The sequence below is a fragment of the Python bivittatus genome, unplaced genomic scaffold (genome assembly GCF_059951505.1).
Source record: "Python bivittatus isolate LINGU-HERP-01145 unplaced genomic scaffold, Pbiv_v1 ctg000220_np1212, whole genome shotgun sequence".
NCBI classification, from domain to species: domain Eukaryota; kingdom Metazoa; phylum Chordata; class Lepidosauria; order Squamata; family Pythonidae; genus Python; species Python bivittatus.
In genome coordinates, this window is record NW_028277048.1 from 41883231 (window position 1) to 41901468 (window position 18238).

At 36.8% G+C, this 18238-nt stretch overlaps 1 protein-coding gene across 1 annotated transcript in view; it reads right to left on the minus strand.

Annotated features, from left to right (window-relative positions):
• Nucleotides 1-187: 187 nt before the first annotated feature.
• CCDC57 (coiled-coil domain containing 57) overlaps nt 188-18238 on the minus strand; it is an 89784-nt gene continuing 71733 nt past the window's right edge. Inside the window, exon 17 of the mRNA XM_088138442.1 lies at nt 188-2135. Coding sequence (XP_087994568.1) covers nt 1936-2135 — 200 coding nt within the window. The 3' untranslated portion in view covers nt 188-1935. The remainder of the gene's footprint in view (nt 2136-18238) is intronic.

Genomic DNA, 18238 nt, shown 5'->3' on the forward strand with positions numbered 1-18238 from the left:
TGACTGGTGCTTCTGTCAATGTCCTAGGCCAGTGTTTCTTAAGGTGTGGTCCTAGGATCCCCGGGGGTCCCCAACATCCTCTCAGGGGTCTGCAAATCAAAACTATTTGCCAGCCTATGTTGAAAAATAATATAATATTAAAATTCCATCGAACAATCACATCTGTGAGAAGTAGCAGCAACAAATGTGTCAATTTTAATTTTTAATACGGTAAATATTGATAAATATAACCCATACAAACAAAACTTCTTTTGGGGTCCTCCATACTTTTTAAAAGTGGGAAGGGGGCCTGAGAGAAGAAAGTTTAAGAAACACCTCCTTAGGCCAAGAGTCCTGCATCTGAGGCTTCAGGGTTTCAAGCAGCCTTACACAGACTAAAACAACCCTCAGAACCCTGCCACATTGTAATTTTTAAAGTGAAAGTACAGCTATTGAATACATGGGAACAATCATACAAACTGTATTTCATTACTTTAATGTTTATGACATTTCAATTAAATTATTTTTTTGTTCTCTTTGGAGTACAGCCTCTGGCATGCCTCTCAAAAATCATATGGCCTATGGCTGAGAACCTTAGATGTAATTAGCCTGTGGAATGTGGAGAAGTACAAGGCAGTAGATACAATTGTGCCCATATGCGTTCTCCTGCGATGCAGAGCCTTTGTAACAAATTTTCTGGAGTATGATATTATGATACTATGATATTAAATATTTCAAGGATAATACCATTCATATCAGATACGACTTCTGCAATGGATGAGATAGGTCAACATCTAGTTATGTTTTATGTAATGAATTTCTTCATTAACCCTGGGCAGGAGGAAAAAGTAAGGCAATTGAATTAACTGCTATTTCCCAGCAACATTATGTCCATGTAGTTACAGGATACCTTTAGTGAACCTTAACAACAATGGTTATGAGGGACAACTGATTTTCAGAGTGGGCATAGTGGTACATACAGGTCTGGCTGTATAGCTGCATGTCCAGGATTGCTCCAAAACTACTCTAATTGATGTAGGGGTCATAATGTTGGATAATAAAGCTGACTGGAGGAGAGCTTATTGGCTGGGGAATTCTGGGAATTAGAGTCGACACATCTTAAAGTTGCTGAGGTTGAGAAACACTGCCCTAGAGCTTCTACAGCTCCTGTCTTCTGTGTTGCAGCTGGCAAGCAGCCAGAAAAGAGCTTCCTAAATTCTTGGCCAGCTACATGAAACTCTGCTTTACCAAATTAAAACTTCTGGCACCCAGGTTTTTTAGTCTAGTAGTCTATCTCCCCAGAAGATTATTCAAATTTTTTGCTTTATTTTCTGTGGTTCAAATTTTAAGCATTGAGTATCTGTTCTATTTTAAAGTAAATATGACTTTTGGTAGGGTTTAAATTTTATTTAAACTGTCTATTCTCTGTAAATGTTTTGAATTCCCCCAACAGAAATACATGCATATTTTAAAAAAATGAATAAAAAGAACAGGTTGCTTATTTGTATTGTGGTACTCTAAGTGATCATTTGAACACTCACTTGTGGATGTTCCTGCACCTATACAGGGCTCTTCACTTGAAGAACCACAATTACAAGTGAACAACCTGTTCTTCATTATTACGGTCCCTATGCAACATACCTGTGGGTAACTAGCAAGTTTGACTCACAGGTGATGGATAAGGCAGTTGCTAGCAATGAAGAGAGGATTATACTACATACATACAATTTACTTTCCTAAATTCTTCTAAAGTCTGGAGAGATTAGTTAGAAGCCAAATGATTTAGAAAGAGAAGATGCAGAGAGAGAAAGACAATAAGCACTTTCAACATGCAATGGGTTTAGAGATACCAATGTAGCTGATAGACTAATATTTGAACTATTTCATATCTTAATAAAAACAAATAAAACAATCTCAGTGTACTTTACAAAGAACATTTGATAATCTAGTGAAATCTCAATCCTTTATATTGTAATTTCGGATTTTAGTTATTCGTTGAGATTTTTTTGGCTTCTTGGATTGTACGTGAGGTGATTTCTTTGGTTTTAGCTGTGACTGGACATCAAACTTTGTCCCCTTAACAGTCAGGGGATCTGCTTGTGCTTTTCTTGGAGACTCTTCAAGTCTTTTGGGTTCGTTGATAATCTGGCATTCTTCTACAAATCAGAAAAGATAAAGGAAATTGACAGCATTTTCACAGAATGCCAATACAAGTAATGGAGGCAGCAGAAACCCCTAGTGACCTCAGGAAAGAACATCTTTTCACCCCCATCTGTCATTGCCATCTTTCAAGAAAGCCGGTGACATTGTTAGGGCTAGGGCCAGCTTTAGTCTAAGGCCGAACAGGCATTGGGCTGTGGCACCAAAACTTAGAGGGAGCCAGTGCTGCCCCTCATTCCGAATCATTCTAAAATTGCAAATCTTTGTATTGGTAGGAGGTGCCGCCATCAGTCAACGTGGCCTAGTATATGTGCCATATACCTTTGAGCCAGCACTGCTTAGGCCCAAACTATAGAGTCCTGGCCTAGTATCCTGCAGCCTAGGAGGCTTCCTAAATGTCCACATATCACTCCCAGAAGCAAATATTCCTTTTTACATTTTTTTCACAGTCTGTGGTCAGTCCACTATAACAAAAACTTTATATACAGAGAGACACACAGACAGACAACTGCCACAGCTGCTGTCGCCACTACTAAGTAAACTGAGTGGACTACAGGGCAAAGAGAGGAAACAGACTCAGCACATCTACAGAAGGGATAAATATGACTCCTTTAATTTTCCAAAATTGTTTATAGGAATTATTGGATGAACTGCTTCCAAGCAAAGGGTAAGCAACAAAACCTCCCCATTTTACCAAGTTGCAAAACATTGCTCTCCTTTTTTTTCCCCTGCTTTTTTCTTTTAAGTAGAGGAGGAAGCAAGTGAACATTGTAAGTGGAACTCGGTAAAAGAAAGGGAGATGGTAAGGTATTAAGCAAAGGCATTTGTTCAGGATCTTTTTAGCCCAGAAGTATTACTGAAGGGAGCAGAGCCAGAAACCATGTGATGCCTCTGCTGGGCACCATCAACATATCAACATAATCTCCTACTGGGAGGACAGTAAAATCTACCTGAAAAAAACATTGTCCATATATTGTAAAACAAAGCAAGTAAAACTTCACCCATGGCTTAAAAAAAAACTATGGGGAGGTTTTTTAGCTAGTCATCAATATGTATTGCCCTAAAAGTAGCACATCAAAAAGGCATTATTCACTTAGTTGAAGTGATCAGGTTTCCAGTTGGATGGAATTGGTCAAAACGTTCTAATCTGAAGCCTCCAACAATTACAGTAGATAACATATTTCTTTCATACAGTAGTATAGTATATGTGTGTTATTAAAACGCAGTAGTAAAAAAAATGATAACATCATCCATCGATTACATTTTGCATTTCTCTGGGACCCAACTGTCATTTTTTTGCAGAAGGAACCATTTTATTGTTCAACACCATGGGGTGTTTCAAGTACAGTAGACCTATAAATGGTCACAATCAAGCAACTCCCAGCAGCGCACAATAAATGTAAAATATCTACAAGATAATCATACAAAAATTACACACATCGAAAACAATAACCTAGAGCAATATCAACAAGTATATGATTCTTCCTCAATAAATTGCATTTAAAAGGCCCTCTGGAAAAGCTCTTCTTCCTGAAGGACAATAATTGGGGTAAAGCTAGCTTCTTATTAAAGAAATGTTTAAAAGAATAAAAACAATACAAAATTTGAAAGAACAAAATAGAGAAAGTAAAGTAATAAGTGAAAAAAAGTACAAAGAAAGAAATAGAGAAGAAAAAGAAAAGTTATTAAGAAGAAAGATTTTTTGCGCAAAACAGAAAAACATGAACTTATGACTATGGTTTTTACAACTAGATAGGAGAGATTACAGAACGAAGAGAGTCATGACGTAACTTTAGAGAAAGAAGTAAATTTACAATTGTACTTATAACTGCTGTAAAGAAGATCGGAAGCTACTTCTTTATATCTTTTTTCTTTCTTTTCTATTTTTCTTCTACCTTTTCTTTCTTTTCTTTTTGCACTATAGCTTTCTCTTTTATTTCTTCCTTTTTCTTTTTTCTTATTCTATTTTAGTTTGTATTAATTTTTACTCTTGTTTTTAAAACCTTCAATAAAATTATATTAAAAAAACATTTAAGAAGAGATCTTCTGACTGGCAGGAAGGAAAAAAAACCACTTGGTGAGTCAGCCTTCATTCCAGATGAAAGAAAGAAAAAAGGAAAACAATAATTTTAAGAAGTTAAAACTAACAGCAAAAAGCTTAATAAGATTTTTGACCTAAATAAGTTATAAACAGACAAAGGGGACAGTTTGAATGTAAAGGATTAATAGTTTGATGAAACTGCTTGTGACACTACCTGGAAACAATTAGATGAACAGACCATACTTTCATGGGAATGTTGATTGTTTAACATCAAAAGGAAAAGACAACTGGTGGATTTTACAAAACAAAGAGATGAACTGGACTCCCTTGTTTAAAATATTGGAAGATATGAACTTTGGTGAGAATGTTATTAAACGAGTAAAATCAACTTATACTTCACAAAAAGCAGAGATAATTGTAAATGTCCCTTGTCACCATTGTTATTTATCTTAGCTCTGGAAGTATTGAATAGAGACATAAGACGAAAGAATTGCTGGAGTGAGGATTAAAAGGGAAACATAAATTATGAGCATTTGCTGATGAGTTGGTGATAATTCTGGAAAATCCTTTGGAAGGAATAGAAATATTAATGGAAAAATTAAACGATTTTAGTGCGTTAGCTAGATATAAAATTAATAGTGAGAAAATGAAGATGTTAATAAAAAACATGAAGATAGAAGAGCAAAAAAATTGATGGAAAAAACTTAAGATTGAGAAAAAGTGAAATATTTGGGTATTATTATGACTAATATGAATTGTATGTTATTTCAGAAGAGACATGGAATGAAATTTCCATGGAATTGGAATTTTAATTTCATTCCATGGTATTTAAGATATGGAATGAAATTAAGAAGTGTTGCTAAGATGGGAGAAATAGCAATTGTCATTGGGGAGAATTTCTATGATAAAAATGAATGTATTGCCTAAAATGATGTTTTTCTTTCAAACTATACCTATTTTGACAACTGATGTACCATTTAAGCAATGGCAGAAAGATATATCTAGGTTTGTATGGCAAGGGAAAAAGCCAAGGGCTAAATATAAAATTGTCCAAGATGCAGAGGAATGAGGAGGATTGGGACTGCCCAATTTGAAACTGTATTTTGCAGTGTGCTGCTTGGTTTGGATGAAGGAGTGGGTGCTGCTGAGAAATAAGAGAATTTTAGAAATAGAAGAGCATGACCTGAGGTTGGATGGCATGGTTTTCTATAGTATGATAAAGTTAAGGTTAAAGTAGATTTTAAAAATCACTATATTAGAAGTGCCATATTATATAAATCCAAACTGTGCCTGAAAATGCCTTTATGGGTCTCAGCACAAGAAGCATTTCATAGAAAAGAAACAGCAGGCAAAGAGAGATGGTTAACATATAGAGAGCTGTTAGAACAAGAACATTTATCAGTTTATTATCCATACTCTTCAGGCTCCATTGATAGATTTTCATCAGCCTGCTCAGGTTCTTCTCATATGAGGTCCGTATAAAGGGCCTGGTTACTTGAGGGACCACCTATCTTCCATAACTTCTGCCCAGCTGATTCAATCCTGCAGGGTTGGCGCGCTCCGGGTTCCTTCAATTAAACAATGTCATCTATCGGGACACACCTTCTCTGTAGCAGTGCCTGCACTCTGGAACAAGGTTCCCCCCAAGTTCCAGATGGCCCCTACTCTGCTGTTGTTTAGAAAAGCCATAAATACCTGGCTTTTCACCCAGGTCTATGGTGAGGGAGAGCACCATTCTTCACTTCATTGCACTTGTCATCCTTTATCTTTATGTTTCATTGATTTTATTATAATTCCTTTGACTGTTGTGAGCCATCCAGAGTTGTTGAGAATCGGACAGCATACAAGTTTAATAAATTATGGTTATTATTAATTTATTTTAAAAGGCAGGCTATAAGAGAGGACTGAAGGAACTTAATTACAGCAGCCAAGCTTAAGAACCCCTCTTGGTCCTAATGATAGACACTTTGGCTTTATTTCTCAAATATGTGCATAAGATTGCGAGATCTATTTTCAAAGTATCTTCAAAAGGGAGTCATTGTGGTGATCTCCCTGATTGGCCACCTGTGTCTATGGCTGAGGTCAAAGACTTCATTACTCAACTAAAACCTGGAAAGTCATCAAGAGGAGATTTCATTCTCCCAGGACTAGTAAGGGAGAATAAGGATTTTGGCTGCTTCATTTACTCATTATTAATATTTCAGCCCATTTTCCATATGACTGGAACCAAGCTACTGTTATTCCATTCTATAAAAATAAATAGACTAGACCATATAAATTACAGGCCTATTAGTTTACTCAATACAATAAGTAAACCATATGCCAGGTTTCTATATTCAAATGACTGGGTTGGGTCCAAAGCAACGTTATTCCTGAGGAACAGGCTGGATTTAAAGGGCAGTATTCAGCTTTGGACCATGGTCTGGTCCTTTACCATTTGGCTGAAAAATACTCTGCTTCCCCGAGGCTCCCTGTTTTGTAACCTTTGTTGACTTTAAGTCAGCTTTTGAATTAATTCCAAGGGAGAGACTGTGGAACAGATTAAGGCAATTCACCATTGACAAAAGGCTGCTTCTACTTATCCAGTCTCTCTACTCTAACACCTCTCTGAGAGTTAGATGTTGTTATTATTATATTTTATCCTTCCTTTTTATATATAACTCAAGGTGGTGGACATATATAATACTCCTCTTTCCTATTTTCTCCACAACAACCACCCTTTGAGGTGGGTTAGGCTGAGAGAAAGTGGCCCAAAGTCACCCAGCTGGCCTACATGTCCATCTTTTTGAAGTTGTTCCAATTTACAGAAGGTTGCATTCTAGCCCTCCTACTTTTTAATCTCTATATAAATCAAATAATTCAGGCGTATATGGTCCCTGCTCACCACCCGCCTAGCAGAACAAGTGATTCCGGCACTTTTATATGCAGACAATGTAGTCATCATGTCATTTTCTCAGATAGGAATGAAAAGGGCATAAGGGCATTGGCCTTTTTATTTAGAAGAAAGATTACAGGTAGTCCTCAGTTAACAGTGGCAATTGGAACCAAAATTGCTGTCACTAAGTGACATGGTCATAAAGTGTGATGTCACATGACTGAACTGCTTAGCGACGGCAGTTCTGGCACTTCCTGTTACCATTGTTAAGCAAATCCTCCACTGTCATTAAGTGCAATGTCACATGGTCACCATTTGTGACCTCCTGCTGGCTTCCCCATTGACTTTGCCTGCTGGAAGCCAGCAGTGAAGGTCACAAATGCCAATCATGTGACTGCAGGATGCTGTGATGCTGTAACTGCAACCCAGCCACGAAGCACCCAGATTGCGATCACATGACCACGGGGGCACTGTGATGACTGCAACTACAAGGACCAGTTGTAAGTATCACTCGTTCAACACCATTGTAAGTTTGAACAGTCGCTGAATGAGTGATCATCAGAAAACCAAAGTTCTAGTATTTGCTTAACACTGTCATAAAATCCATAAATGGCAAATTAATGGGACTCCCATTGAGCAGGCGTGTGTATATAAATAGAGGCAGTCCCCAGGTTAAGAACTTCCAACTTACAGACAACTTACACTTATGAATGGATTGCCATGAAGCATATTATATTAAAAATTTGAGTTAAATACAATGGTTCATAATAACAAACGTATGCTCTACTTTGCGATGCTCATGAAAACATTGCACGACTTCAGCGGTTCATCGGCTCAAGGAAGGAGAACGCTGTCCACTATTTTAAATCAGATCATGTTGGTTTGTGTAACTTGACATTTGGCTTAAATTTTTCTCTGATTTACCCTTGTAACCATGCCTCCAAAGCATAAATTCGATGCAAGTGCTGGTGATGCATCAAAGAAAAAGAAAACTATCACGATTGAAAATAAAGTGGAAATAATAAAATGATCAGAGCAGCAGATGATAGCATTTGAGGAAGAAGACTGGGACCTAAAAGCTCCAGAACTAAAAAAGTTTTTGCCAAAAGAGTTAGCTGACGCCTTTTGTCTCATTGAAGTAGGGATGACAAAGTTAGAGGAGCAAGATCCTAATACAGAGAGGTTCACCAAAGTTGAAGGCTACAAAGCCATTTATGACAAGAAAAAGAAAAGCTCTGTACCAACTTCCCTTGATGCCTACTTCAAGGTAAAAGTAATATATATACTATATACTAAGACAAACATTTCACTAACTGATGCTAAAGAAGAACCATATGTACCTGTTCTGACTTACCTACAAATTCAACTTAAAGTCAGACTTAGGAATGGATCTTGTTTGTAATCTGGGGACTGTCTGTACCTTGAAATGTTGTACCATACCTCTTCATCTTGGAGTACACATCTCAGTGTACTTTCACAGCCATTATGAGAGTTTCGTTCAAAAGGACCACATTATAATGCAGCCTGTATGGTTTTCTTAGCTAAGGGTTAAGAAACTTCCTCAGTTTCTTCTTGGTATTCAAATCTGCTCTCTTATCAAGTTGAATACTCTTGATGTTGTTCAAACTAAGTTTATTAGAGCCATTCTTGTAGTCCCAAAATGTATTAAGAATGCCATCTTATGTTTGGAGATGGGTTTGGTTTCTGTGGATGTTAGAGCTTGGTTCCTACTCATCAATTTTTGGTTAAAATTGGAAGAATGGATTGTGAAGATGGCAGAATTAGCAGAAATGGCAAAACCGACCTCTTTGGTCAATGTTTATAAAAAATAAATACTTTTATAAAAGACTGGAAACCTTTTAAGGACTTTTTGCTGAAAATGGAAAAAAGTAAAATGGTGATTTCTGGATTTGATGATTGAAAAAAGGGCTGAAGAAGGGGCTGAAGGGGCTATTGTAATGTGAAAGAGGGAGAAGGGATGATGAGTTTGTAATTGCTGTAAATAAGGTCGGGAGTTTGTCTTTTTTCCCCCTTTTTTCTTTTTTTCTTTCTCTTTTTTTCTCTCTTTTCTTTATATATTTCTGTATTTGGCTTTTATCTATTTGGAAATTCTCAATAAAAATTACATAAAAAAAAAGATTTTTCATTAAAATTAATTTTCTTCCCCACAGATTTGGTCCCTAAGGACTGCTTTAAATTAATGTGGCTTCAGAAAGCTATTGACAAAATCCACTCATTGGGTTTCTCAATATAGAACCTCTGCTCATTAGGCTCTGAAAATGCCAGAAGTGCTCTCAAGCAACAGATCTGGGGCACTGACCTTCAAACCAATTTGAGCCTAGTGTCCAGCCCTATAATTTGGGAGATTCTTCCAAAAGGGTTTGCACCAGCCTCCCATCTATCACTTGTTACAATATTGAGATTTCATAGGGCCTTCACCTTAGCACTGCCCTCAGCAGTGCTCTTTGGATGCTATATGGTTACCCCTGCACACCAGCACCTATACCAGGTGGGGATGGCTCAACAGAGTCTCTGAGCCATTGGCTCCTTTGGTCTTTCCTTTACAAGGACTTTCAAATGACCCTCATCTACCCCATCCTGAAGATAATTCTGGTCAGACAGCATGACATCTATTTCTTGCTCCTCCTATTCAATAAGAACTCAAGTATATCCTCCCATACTTCCTGGGAGCCTCTATTTGTTCTATTTGCCTTACTTGTAGCCAAAGTTTTTGATTTTCAACTATCTGTTGTTTTACTCTTTCATTATTGTACTCTTATCTTACATTACTATATATTTATTTTTATTCCTATATTTATATTTTCTCCCTCCCCCCTTCCCTCTCTACTTTGTAGGTTTTATATTGCTGTTTTCTGGCCTGATTTGATTTGGAATTCTCTTTTTCCTAGCCTATCATGGAGGAAAGGCAAAGCATTAAGGAAAGCTGAACGGAAGGTAAATATCTGGATGTGTCTGTGAATGGATAAGTTTGAATGTCAAAAGCAACAAGTGTATAAATCTAAAACTAAAACTATATCCCAAATATTGTATCGTACACAAGTATGTACCTACAATGATTCAAAGTCCTTAGACATTGTTCAATCTATTTTTTTTTTATGAGCCCTCTTTTGCATCCCATGCTGCATTTCAAATACTTTAATGCATATGGAAACTGGTGTGGTTCTACTGGAGCTAAGAGTCTGCATTTGATGATCTTTTACTGGCTTAAACTCCTGTATTCCAACAACTCACTGGGCCATTAATTCTCCTTGATCATTTTTCATCAAGATGGAAGTAAAAATCTCAGCTGATCCCTGTTATTGTGGCCTTTCTATCTACTCTTTGCTGCCCTTAAGCCAAGAAAAATTTAAAGCTGAAATCCGTCAAAGAATCTTTGACGTTGCATGGCAGATGGATTCTGTGCTACAGCCAACTTTCAGTGGTGGGTTCAAATGTGGAAACCTTTTATACCTGTAAACTACTTATTCAACTTTCTTTGTCCAGCATAACACAGAGCCTTTGCTTTGGCTTGTTGCAATGCCTTACCCTCAGCAGTACGAAATGGGAAATACAGTAGGACTCTATTCACTAAGAGATGGACAGAATGAACTTGAAACCCTATTGCATATATTTTTCCACTGCCTTTTCTACACCAATCTATGTGCAGGCATGCTTTTAATGCCTCCAAACAAAAGCCAAATCTGTTATGAGGGACAGGCATTTTGTTTCCTATTCATAGACTAGAACCCTACCATCACCAATAGAGTTGTTCTGTGGCCATCAGCAGTGATTTCCATAACAAGGCATAAAATGTCCTAATCCTGGAGTGATGACATTACGACATCATCCTTTTTTACTTTATTATACGTTCATTTTATTTTATTATTCTATTTCTATTTTATCTTATGTTTTATATGGTTTTATTGTATCTTATTCAATTGTTTCTTTTTTCCATTTTATAAAACTTAACTTTTATACAGCTGTTACCCTGCTTCTGTGTTTTTACCTTGCTGATAAATGACCATAATTAAATAAATTTGATTTTGAAATTCACATATGAGCAGGTGCATATATGTGTGTATGAGAGCTCAGCTGACATTTAGCACCAGCTCCAGCTGTGCCCATTCACACATGATCCCTGACAATAAAGTTAATTTTGACCACACTGCATTTCCATGAAGCACAGAATATAAGTTATGGATTGACATAATCCATTTTGTTACTACTATTCCTATAATCCAGATCACTCTGATATTTACAAGCACTGATTTCACTGGTAAGAACTGTTAAGTACAGAAATCACATCAGAATAAGTTAATATTTGTACATCTCTTGGGAGATGAGAATCTTACATAACAGAGAACAAAAATTGCATGCATAGAGTCCAAAAAGAGTACGTATCTTTATTGGTTAATATTCTACCCAGCCCTTTCATTGTCTAGTCCTTTACCCACATGATAGGAAAAAAAGTGTTGAAATTTTGTCCCATAGAGATGATTACATATGACCTGATAACAACTGGGCCAATAATAACGAACAATTGTAAAAGTGGATCGTTTTTCATCATCCGAGTTTAAATATTGCAGCAGAACATGTATTGCAGTTATGACTGTCTCTTATTTTTCAACCTTTTTGCATCTTTTTAAATGTAACTGTAATTCCCCAAGGCCTAAAACGCTGAAAATAAAACCCTAGCACGCCAATAGTAACCTCAGTTATTTTTTTGCTTAGGCCTTTACATTGATGTTATCTATTTAATTATGTTTGTCAACTCAGTAGTTATCTCAATTGTTAAGATAAAACTACATTCTAACAGGTAAGGCAAGTTAGCTTGGGAAGCATCTACTTTGGGATGACTTATGTATAGGAACAATGGTGCAAATATTCTAGGGCATATTTTGTGCAGCATCCACTAAGTACCTTTGAAAGACAACGAACCAGACTCTGAAGAATTCCAGTGGAGAACTCACCACTTCATGTGGTAACCTGTTCCACTGGCTAATAGCTTGCAAGTTCTACCAAATGTCTAGCCTGAATCTATCTCCTCCTCACAATGGAGTTACATCTTATTTGGTTTCCCATTTGTTTCTAGTGTACTCAATCCTTTTTTGTATCTCTTGCAAGCCACGACTCATTCTGAGCTTTAATTTTTCTGACACAGTTCCTACAGTGTCTATATTCTTCAGTTATACACTCATCCTTTCATTTCCTATACGTGAAACTTTTCTGATGTTTCTGCTTTTCTCTAACAGCAGCATGAACATGCCCCACAGTTTTTACACGGCATGTCCTCATGACATTGCCTTCATCTCATTCCCAGCCCACACAAAAGATAGGTTAAACAACTCCTCCTCCTCCTATCTTCCTCACACAATTTTTGCCATGGATACAATCTGTCTGCATCACTGACCATTCGGTTGCTTGATATGATAAGGGGTTGAGACCTGCCCTTCTGGCTGCTATGAACATGTCCTCTCCTCTATATGGCACTGCCCTCCATAGCCATTTTGACTTGAACTGCAGGTAAGACCAGATATATAGCTTCCACAAATACATCTTCCCATGTAATGCCTGACTGGTACTTGAGAAATGTCTTCCAACAAAGGATTTTTCTGGATTGAACTATTTATAGTACTTTGGGACAGTGGGAGGGCACCATTTTGCCAAAGTTTATGCTACTTTGCTTATCCCATGGGCCACTTCCAGGTGCTACTGCCATAGCCACTTGCAGTCAGCATAGCCATTTCTTTGCAGGCCTTATTGATTGATCTCTCCCATTTCATCCTTTGCTCTTCCTCCATCCTGCTAGCCTGAGTGTCGGGTCATAAATGCAGTGGAAAGATATTGGGTGAGGTGGGAGAGAACTCTCTAATGTTCTTTGCGGTGCTCTGAACCTATGAGCTGTCCCTTGGACTATATCTGAACACAGCTCTAGTGCTATCTTGAAAAAGTGTTAAACCTGTGTTCAAAAATAGCCAGGTTAACAGGTCACAAGTGTGGGACAAAGTAGGAGGGAGCTCTCCTGGAAGACTAGGAGAACTCTTTCCTGCTCTGCCCCACAGCCCGACTCCACAGTTGCAACCTGCCTGGAAACACAGAAGGCAATTTGAAGTCACAAATTTGATGACATGGAACGTGTCATTTCAGGCTGCCTCTTCCATTGGAAGCAAGATAAGAGGGTAAACACCATTTCCAAAGCAGAATACCTAATGCCAAGCGCTCCATAGTGAGTATCTATGAGATAGATGAATACAAAGCTTCACGGTAAATCTTCTCAAAATCAATCTGCAGGTTTCTGTTTTGTTGGGTGTGGCAATGCTTGGTTCATGGAAGGAAGCCAACACTGCACTTTTACTTAAAGAAGGACAAGACTCTCTTTTAATTAAGAATTATAGACCAATTTCACTGTTGAACAATGATTATAAAATATTTGCTTCAGTGCTGGCAGAAAGGTTAAAAAAAATCTTGCAGAAATTTATTCACCATGACCAATGTGGATTTCTGCCTAAAAGACAATTAAGAGACAATGTCAGAGTCATGCTGGATATTATAGAATATCTACAATGTCATAATGAATGTCAGATGCCTCTTATTTTTTTGGATGCAGAGAAAGCTTTTGATCATTTGAATTGGATGTTTATGTTTAAAGTTTTGGAAAGTACAATACCTCGGTTCACGAACGCTTCTGTTCACGAACAATGCAGTTTGCGAATAGCAGCGTTCGCGAAACTTTGCTTCCGTTCACGAACTCCGCATCGGGTAACGAACACAACCCGCGGCCATCTTCCCTGCTCTGACACGTGGTCATGGCTTCCTCTAGGTGAGATTGCAGTCGCAGACAGATACTTGCTGTGAAGCTTTCTGGTGTCGCCTCAAGCAAGGTTAGTGTTCTCTCTCTTCATACTGTACTGTACTTTGTTTCATATTTTTTTGGTTAAAAAAAAAATACATAGGTTCAGAACGGACTAACCTTATTTACATTGAACCTTATGGGGAAATTTGATTCGGTTCAAGACCAATTCAGTTCGTGACCAGAATCGTGGAACGAATTAAGTTCGTGAACCGAGGTACCACTGACTTTGGAGAACATTTTATACAGGGAATAAAGTCAATTTATCTGCCTCAGAAGGCCAGTATTATTGTGAATGAAGAATTAACTGAATCATGTCATATACAAAAAGGAACAAGACAAGGTTGTCCATTATCGCCTTTGCTCTTTATTTTGGATCTCAAAGTTCTTTACAAAGACATTAGAAGGGACAAACAAATAAAGGGCTTAAAGATTAAACAAGAGGTTTTTAAATTGAGAGCTTTTGCTGATGACTTAGTTTTGATATTACAGGACCCTCTGGAATCTGCTGAGCATTTGAAACTGAAGGAATTTGGTTCACTGGTGGGTTTTAAAGTAAATAAACAAAAAACAAAAATGTTAATTAAAAATATGACCCTGCCTAATCAAGATCTGTTGATGAGCAAGATGGGTTTCAGGACTGAAAAAAAGATGAGATATCTGGGGGTGATTTTGTCAACTAAAAATAGTGTGTTGTTTCAGAATAACTATGGTAAAATCTGGAATGACGTGAAAAAAGATTTGGTAAGATGGGAAAATTACAACTGTCTCTCATGGGGAGAATCTCTGTGATTAAAATGAATGTTTTGCCTAGGATGCTGTTTCTTTTTCAGACTATACCGATTTTGACTACATATTTACCGTTTAAACAGTGGCAGAGAGATATATCTAAGTTCATTTGGCAAGGAAAAAAACCCAAGAATTAAATATAAATTGTTACAAGATGCCAAGGAACGATGAGGTTTGGGTTTGCCTAATTTAAAACTGCATTTTGATGCTTCTTGTTGGCTTTGGATGAAGGAGTGGAAACCTTGGAGAATAAAGAATTATTATAACTTGAAGGTCATGAATTAAGATTTGGGTAGCATGCCTATTTGTGGTATGATAAAGTTAAAGTTAATAAGGATTTTAAAAACCATTATATTAGGAATGCCTTACTGCAAATTTGGAACAAATATAAGATAAGACTGCCTCCTAATGTACCCTTGTGGTTGTCACCTCTGGAAGCATTTACTAGAAGAGAAAATGTGGGAGAAATGAAGTGGTTAAAATATGAAGATTTATTAAATTTTGAGGAGGGTGAACCAAGTTTTAAAACAAGAGAACAGTTAGAATCAGAAGGTTTTATATGTCATTGGTTTACTCATATGCAATTGTTTGAACGTTTTAAGCTGGATAAAAAGAACTATAGATTTGTTAATGAAACATCTTACCTCGAGACTCAACTTTGTATAAATGATGAACATGTTATTGCTAAAATGTATAAGATGTTGTTACAGAGGAATCTAGAAGATGAACAAGTTAAGGAATGTATGATTAAATGGGCTAAAAACTTCGGATACAACATCATGTTGGAACAATGGGAAAATATGTGGAACAAAGGTTTGAAATTTACGTTGAATTATAATTTAAAAGAAAATTTTAATAAAATGATGTACCGCTGGTATTTAACTCCTGATAAGTTATCAAAAATGTATACTGGTATAACAAATGTTTGTTGGAAATGTTCGCAGGGTAAAGGAACCTTTCATCATCTTTGGTGGACCCGTGAAAAAGCTAAAAAATTTTGGGACCAGATATGTATTGCTATTCAAAAGATTCTCAAAGTGAGCATTCAAAAAAAAACCCAGAACTGTTCCTATTGGGTTTGATGGATAAAGGACTGGAGAAACAACATTGAACTTTGCTTCTATACATGACTACAGCTGCAAGACTGTTATATGCGCAGAAATGGAAGGATTCACAAATACCTACAGGGGAAGAATGGATTATAAAATTGATGGACTTGGCTCGAATGGAGAAATTAACAGCGTTAATAAGAGATAATATTGTTTCCACATTTGTGTCCTCATGGCAACCCTTCTTAGATTACATGCTTGGGCAGGAAAAAAATGAAGCTTTGATTGTGGGGTTTAATGATTAGATGGTTTGTGCCGATAGAAATAATGTGAATTTGGATTAATTAGTGGTAAGAGATTAACCTTTTTAAAATTTGTATTTATATCTGTATTGGAGATAGTCAGAAGTCACATTCTGTTTCATCTTTCTATCTGTTCTCACTATTTTAGTTTTTGTCTTTTTCTATTAGTCCTATCTTCTTTCTTTTCTCTACTCTCTGATTTGTATTTTAACTGTGCTTTTTATATAAATAAAAGTTTTAAAATCAGAAAAAAAAATCAATCTGCAGGTGTCAAATAACTAGCACAAAAAGTTGTTCTATAGCACGGGATTGTGGACATCTGCAGTATTAAAGCCAGGAATTTTATTCTAGGTAGGAATATCCAAGTTTAGGAATTAGCGTTCTTGTAAAATTGCCAGTTGAGTTTCACCAGTTGAGAACATGAAACATTAGGAAAGTTGCTATGACATCTACATATGCAAACAGTCTTTGTTTTATCAACAGGTTCTTGACCTATAGTATCTCTTCTATGGCTCCGTTCACCAAAATTTTGATGCAATAGATGGATCTTTACATATGAACCATGGAGTTCAATGATATTACCTTCCCTTTGCTGCCACATAGCTGCCAGCATACAGTATTGTGTAAATATTGTTAACTAAGAACATAGTGTCAATCTGTAATTTCATGATATACTTTCTATTTCCAAACATTTTGCAATAATAACTAATGATTCATAGTCTTAGAGCTGCTATGGAGAACCATTTGCAGAGAAATTGTTCAGTTTGTAAAAATGTCTGATGGATTCACATAATAAGCAGAAATGACCACAGGGTGATCAGTAAAAGAAAGAGATAGAGAGAGTTTTAAGTCTAATATTGGAGAGAGAAATGTTTAGTTGGTTCATATGGTAATAAAAAAGACAAAAAGTGCCAAATCATTCCTAAGATTACTACTAAGACTCTATTTAAAATTAAACAGGCCAATTTCCATTTCCCTCAATTCTTTCAGCTGTTAATGGGCTCCAAAGGATTTCTAATTTATTTAGTTGGACAAGATCACAGTATTATTTACTTTAATAGTATTTGGGGGGATGCAACTTTAATATGTACACTATAAATCACCCTATATGCACATCTTATAGGGTTATTGTATAAAACGGGAGGATGGAGCATTATGTATACTACCTTGAGTTCCTAAAGAAAAGGCAGGATATAAATCTAAGAAATAAATGATCTGTTATTGAATCTTATAAAACTGAATCTTACAACAAATCTACATTAATGTATTGTCGAAGGCTTTCACGGCCGGAATACGATGGCTGGTGTGGGTCTTCTGGGCTGTGTGACCGTGTTCTGGAAGTTTGTTTCCTAATGTTTCGCCAGCATCTGTGACCGGCATCTTCAGAGAGCAGGAGCACAGATAGGAGCAGTTCTCTGTCTGACAGAACTGACAGTCTGACAGAACTGCTCCTATCTGTGCTCCTGCTCTCCGAAGATGCCGGTCACAGATGCTGGCGAAACATTAGGAAACAAAACTTCCAGAACACGGCCACACAGCCCGGAAGACCCACACCAGCCATTAAATCTACATTAGAATGCATTGACTCAAGTTTTTTTACCTCTTCCAAGCAAAACTTGTCATAAGCACAAAAAAGCAATGTATTTCTACCTATGAATATTTTATTAAAAATAAAATAACTGCCCTGAAATGTCAGTAAAATTAGTGAAAAGGGCCCATGCTAAATAAAAGTGATAATCTTAAATAGTAGCAGTTTATATTCAGCCACAGTATGGAATATCTACTTCTGAATAGTAAAAAGAGTACTTTCCAGACTTTCAGCTTCAAAGAACATTTTGTCACATGTTCTAGTCTGCTTATGAACACCAGACCTGGATTCCTATGCACTGCAAAGAACAGTGGGATGTAATCAGTTCATGTGCAGCACAACTCATGTTACATACCAAGAGAGCACCCAAGAATACAACCAACACTTCCTTACCCTTGGACATTACAAGGAAAAACCATTAGAGACAAGCATGCTGTCTTCCAGAATATTCCACAGAACACAGTCTGTAAAAATCACTGACCTACTACATAGTTATCTGTAGCCAGTGATTAATGGAGCACATAAATGTGCCAGTTTCACATTCATTTCAAAGTTGGTAAACAAAACACTGAATTCAAAGGTGGTGAAAATACAAAGGAGATGAA